This window comes from Ornithorhynchus anatinus, chromosome 18, assembly GCF_004115215.2.
Source record: "Ornithorhynchus anatinus isolate Pmale09 chromosome 18, mOrnAna1.pri.v4, whole genome shotgun sequence".
NCBI classification, from domain to species: Eukaryota; Metazoa; Chordata; class Mammalia; order Monotremata; family Ornithorhynchidae; genus Ornithorhynchus; species Ornithorhynchus anatinus.
The window spans coordinates 3,429,936-3,434,967 of record NC_041745.1 but is presented as its reverse complement, the minus strand read 5'-3'; the positions used below and the strand labels follow the sequence as shown (position 1 = coordinate 3,434,967).

The 5,032-nt window shown below is 68.6% G+C and overlaps 1 protein-coding gene across 1 annotated transcript; it reads left to right on the top strand.

Annotated features, from left to right (window-relative positions):
• Positions 1-1,178: 1,178 nt before the first annotated feature.
• Positions 1,179-2,684, top strand: LOC114805489 (Krueppel-like factor 2). The gene is made up of 2 exons (XM_029046755.2): positions 1,179-2,029; positions 2,217-2,684. Exons 1-2 carry the CDS (start codon positions 1,453-1,455, stop codon positions 2,390-2,392), a joined length of 753 nt encoding a protein of 250 aa, XP_028902588.2. The 5' UTR covers positions 1,179-1,452; the 3' UTR covers positions 2,393-2,684.
• Positions 2,685-5,032: the final 2,348 nt, after the last annotated feature.

Genomic DNA, 5,032 nt, shown 5'->3' with positions numbered 1-5,032 from the left:
TTGTCGACCCCGCCCCCTGCCCTCCCCTCCGGCCAATGGGAGGCGGAGATTTTTGAGTGACAGGGTGGGCGCGGCCAATGGGAGGTCGGGGGAGCTATTAACTGGCGGCCGGCGCCGGCCTCCTCCCTACTCCGGGATTAAAAAGTTTCCCCCGAAACTTCCCGGCTCCGCCGCCGCCCCAGCCGGAGCCGAGGGCGGGCACCGGAGGGAGGGCACCGGAGGGAGGGCACCGGGGGGCACCGGTGGGACGCGCCCAGCCCGGCTCAACCCCACCCCACCCGGGCCGGGCCTCGACCTCCCTCCCTCCCTCCCTCCCTCCCTCCCCGGCCCCCACGCTATGGCCGTGGCCCTGGACGAGCCCGCCTTGCCCTCCATCGCCACCTTTGCCCACCTGCTGCCGGCCCACGACAAGCTGCCCTCCATGCTCCAGGTGACCGCCGGGGTACCGGTGGGGGTGGGCGCGGGGAAGGACCGGCCCGCGGCTGCGGGGGGCAGAGGTCACGGCCGCCCCACCTCCAGCGGGCCCCTGGAGGGCCGAGGGAGGGTCCTGGGTTCGAGGAGCTCAGAGGGGGGGCGAAGATGGGGGAGGGTCCCGGGTGAGATGGGGGGGGATCTTCGACGGGGGGAAACTGAGGCCAGAGTCGAAAGGGCCGGGGAGGTCGCCAGGACCGGCCGCGGCGGGGGGGAAGGAAGAACGGGATGACCGGGACGGGAGGACGGGGGAGGGGGGCAGGGGGGTGGTCTTGGGGGGCGCCCCCACCCAGGCCGGGGATGGTCGGGCCCGGAGGCCAGCGTGGAGGAGGGTCGTCGCCGACCCTTGGGAAGGCAAACCGGCCGGACTGGTTTGGGGGCCCGGGGTGGGTTAAGGGTGTGTGTGTGGAGGGGGGGGAAGAGGGTCTCCCGGGCTGGAGGGGACGACCCCCTCCCCAACCCCCGACTCCTCCCGATCCTCCCCAGCGGCTGCCCCCGGAGCCCTCTCCCCTCCTCTTGGCGGAGCTGGCCCAGATCAAGAAGGAAGAGGACGAGCTGGGCAAATTCGTCGACTTAGACTTCATCCTCGCTCACACGGCCGGGGGTCCGGGGGGCGCCACCCCGGCCCAGCCCAACCCCCCGCCCCCACCCCCTCCCCCGCCCCCACCCCCGCCTCACGGCCCCCCCTCGTCCTGCTACCCCCTGCCCGAGACCCCCGAGAGCTGCAGCGCCGCCTCCTACGACAGCGACGGCTCCTACCCGGGCCCTGCCTCCAAATTCGGCCTGCCCCCCGGCTACCCCGACGGCCCGGCCCACAGCTACGTGGCCGAACTCCTGGGTCCCCTCAACGGCGGCGGGGGGTCCTGCGAGCTGCCCCCCCCGCCGCCCCCTCCGCGACCCCGGGAGTACACCGAGCTGCGGGGGGCTCTGGGCCCGCCCCCGCCCCGCATCAAGACGGAGCCGTCGGAAGAGCCCGCCTGTATGATGGGCGGCGGGGCCTGCCTGGGCCCCCCTGAGCAGAAGCCCCTTCGACGGCTGCACCCGACGGCGGGAGGGCCCGGCCTGCCCCCGGCCTTCGGCCAGCACGTGCGGACCGGGCCGCCCCCCGACGGGCTGGGCCCCGGGGACCGGCCGCCGCCCCCGGGCCTGCTGGCCGAGCTGCACGGCGGCCAGTCCTTCGGCCTGGGGGGGCCCTACCCCGGCCCGCCCCACTTCGGGGCCCCGCCGCCCCCGCCCCAGTTCCACGGCCACTTCAGCGTCTTCCGCGACGCGGGGCTCAAGGGGCCCCCTCCGCCGCCCCCGCCGCCCCCGGGCCTGCACGGCCTCATGGTCACCCCGCCGCACTCGCCCGTCCTCGACTACTTTCCGGGGCTCGGGCCCCCTCCCCTCCCGCACCCCCACCTGGCCCTGCCCGGCCCCGACGACGGCACCAAGCCCAAGAGGGGTCGTCGAGCCTGGGCCCGCAAACGCACGGCCACGCACAACTGTGAATACCCTGGGTGCGGCAAGACCTACACCAAGAGCTCCCACCTCAAGGCGCACATGCGCACGCACACGGGTGAGCCGGGGGACGGGGAGGTGGGGGTGGGCTCCCCGGGCCCGGCGCGCCCGGGGCACGGGGTGACCCCGCTCTGTCGGACCCGGGCCCCCCCGGGGCAGATGGGCCCAGGTGGGAGCGGGGAACGGGCCGGCCGCTTGGCCTCGCTGACCCAGGGGTGTCTCCCTCCCTCCCCCCCCGCCCCCAGGTGAGAAGCCCTACCACTGCACCTGGGACGGCTGCGGCTGGAAGTTCGCCCGCTCCGACGAGCTGACCAGGCACTACCGAAAGCACACGGGCCACCGGCCTTTCCAGTGCCAACTGTGCGAGCGGGCCTTCTCCCGCTCCGACCACCTCGCCCTGCACATGAAGAGGCACATGTGAGATGCCCTCTTGGGTGACCCCCCACATTGCGGGGGCCGGACACTGACCGAGGCAGGCGCCCCGGGGCCGAACTGGACTTCTGGGGGGCTGGGGGAGGGAAGGGCCGGGGGCAGGCTTAGGCCGGAAGACTGCCGACCACCTCGCCCCCGGCCACCGGCCCGGGCGCACCGAGGCCTCGATTTCCGAGCCTCCTGGTGTGGACTCTTCTCCGACAGGCCGCTGGGGCCGCAGGGTGCCAGGAGCACCGGGTACTGCCCCTGGCGGGGCGGCCGGCCTTCAGGGGGAGCGGGGGCTGGGGGTGGGTGGGTGAGAGTCTTTTATTTTGCTACACATTTGTACAGAACGCTTGCTCTCTCCTCCTCTCTCTCTCCCCCCACCCCCCAAACCTCTTCCTTTCTCCCAGGTTTTTCTCCTGGAGGGAAACTGTCCTTTTCTTTAAAGGAAAGGGGGAAGGGGTTGGGAGACCGGGGGCGGAGGATGAAGTATAACTGAAATCGGCCAGGAGGGTGGATGAGGAGGGGGCTTAGATTTCCCTCCCTCTCCACCATGTTTGTACAGTTACTGAGATGGGTCTAATATATAAATGTCTAAAATATTTTTGTGGGGGTAGGGGGCGGGTGTCCCCCGCTCCCCTCTATCGTTCTCCCCCCCCCCCCCCCCCGCTTCCTCGCTGAGCCCCACCCCCACCTGCTGGGGCTCCCCAGGGGGTGGGGCAGCCCCACTTTTATATATGCAAAGCAGGGAGAGCTGATGTCATGTAAAATAAAGTACATATTATATATAGAGAGAGAAAGAGAAAGAGAGAAAGAGAGAGATGAGCTGCTGTAGGATAGCTCGCCCAGGCCTGGTCCAGGGATTGAGTGACTGGTTTTGGGCCTCCTCCTCCCTCCCCCAGGCACACCCGCTGGACGGGTCGGGGGGAGGACCGGGGAGGCACGGAGGGTGCCGGGGTGTGCGCCCCGCAGCCCGGGGCGGCTGCCTGCCTGCCTACCTGCCACCCTGTTCCTCCCGCATTCAGCCGCGGTGACTAAGCAGTGGGGTGGTGGCAGCTGGCAGGGACTTGGCTGTAACCGGCAGGGCCGGCCCGCCCGCACGGCCCCCCCCAACCCCCCCCCAACTCCTCCCACACAGGCTCACGCCGTGGGGGAAGCTGGGGCCTGTCTGGGCCTGTGGTGTTGGGGGGGACGGGCAGGGGTGGCACCTCGGGCACCTGAGCGCAGACTGGCAGAGAGGCGATGTGTTTGAGGGTGAGGGTGGGGTGAGGGACAGGCCCTGTGGGTCCTGGGGTCAGGGGCTTGGGAGAGCGGGAGGGGGCGTCTTCGGGTGGCCGTGTAGCGTGGAAAGTGCAGCTGGCTGGTGGAATCGGCTCACACCAGGCCTGTGGGAATCGAGGCTGAGACGGCGGCTTGTGTCCCATTGGAGTGCCCACTTTGGCCGGGCACCCGGCGGGGGCGTTACATATGTGTTGGAACGGGGAATGGGCGGTCACGGGTGCTCGGTGTGTGAAAGCCGAGTTCAGGGTGGCGGAAGCGGGATGTTTTGGATCCGTTTGGGGCCTGGTGCTGAGGGCCCTGAGCCGCGATAGAAGGGTGGCGGGGCTGGCTGCTGGAAATTCGGGGGGACTCTTTCTGCCCGGTCCCCTCTCATAGCTCGTCAGGCCTGGGGGAGCGTGCAGGGCAGTGGACAGGAAACCTGGCCATGTGGGGATGGGCAGGGGGCGGCTTGGGCACCGGAGCTCCCAAGAGCCAGTCTGAGGAAGCCCGAGGTTCCGGGGTGGAACTGGCCCAGGGAGGGAGGCCCGGCAGGCTCGGAGGGCGTGGACTGTTTGGTTAGAGAGCAGGTGAGTCAGCAGGGCGAGGCCGGGGGGAGGCCGGGGTGCTGGAATGGCCAGCTGGGGCTCCGATCCATGGCCTGCAAACATCCGGTAGTGTTAGGGTGGCCTGGGAGACCACCTATGCCAGCTAACTTCCTCTCCCCACCACCCCCAGGATGGGCTCCGGGATTGGAGGGACTCTTAAAGAGGCCAACATGTCTATCCCCCATCTCCAGGTTTAACAAAGCTTCTGTTTTGAGAGCTCTAGGAATCCCTGCCTACTCTCACCCCAGCCAGTAACTTTTCCTGATATCCAACCCCCATCCCTCCTGTTGCCATTTACCCCTCACTTGCTCGTCTTGACCTCGGTTGGGTTTCTCCCCCCAGAAATCCCTGCTTCTTGGTCCTCAGAGCTGAGACCAGATGGTGGGTACCAAAGACTCAGGCTAGAGTTTTGTCAACAGAATTCCTGACATAGATGGATATTCTCTCCACTCAGTCTGGGGGACGGGGCTGAAACCCGGCTCTGCTTTGGACATGGCAACTCAGGATGGGGTCCACTCTGACCCCCCGGGTCGCCCACTTCCCACTCCGGCCAAGCTGCCAGCCCGTCTCTGGTTCTGAGTCGAAAAGGGGGTCTGTCCTGAATGAGAGTGGGCTTTTACCCACTTGATTCTGGTCACGTCTTCCTACGAGCCCAAGGACTTGTTTCGGGGCCTAGGAGTTGCCTGCCCAACCCATCCAGCTGGGTCAGGTTTTCAGGAGGGATGAGGGGAAGGGACAGGAAGGCACCAGTGGGGGCCTCTTCAGACCTCACTCGACACCCT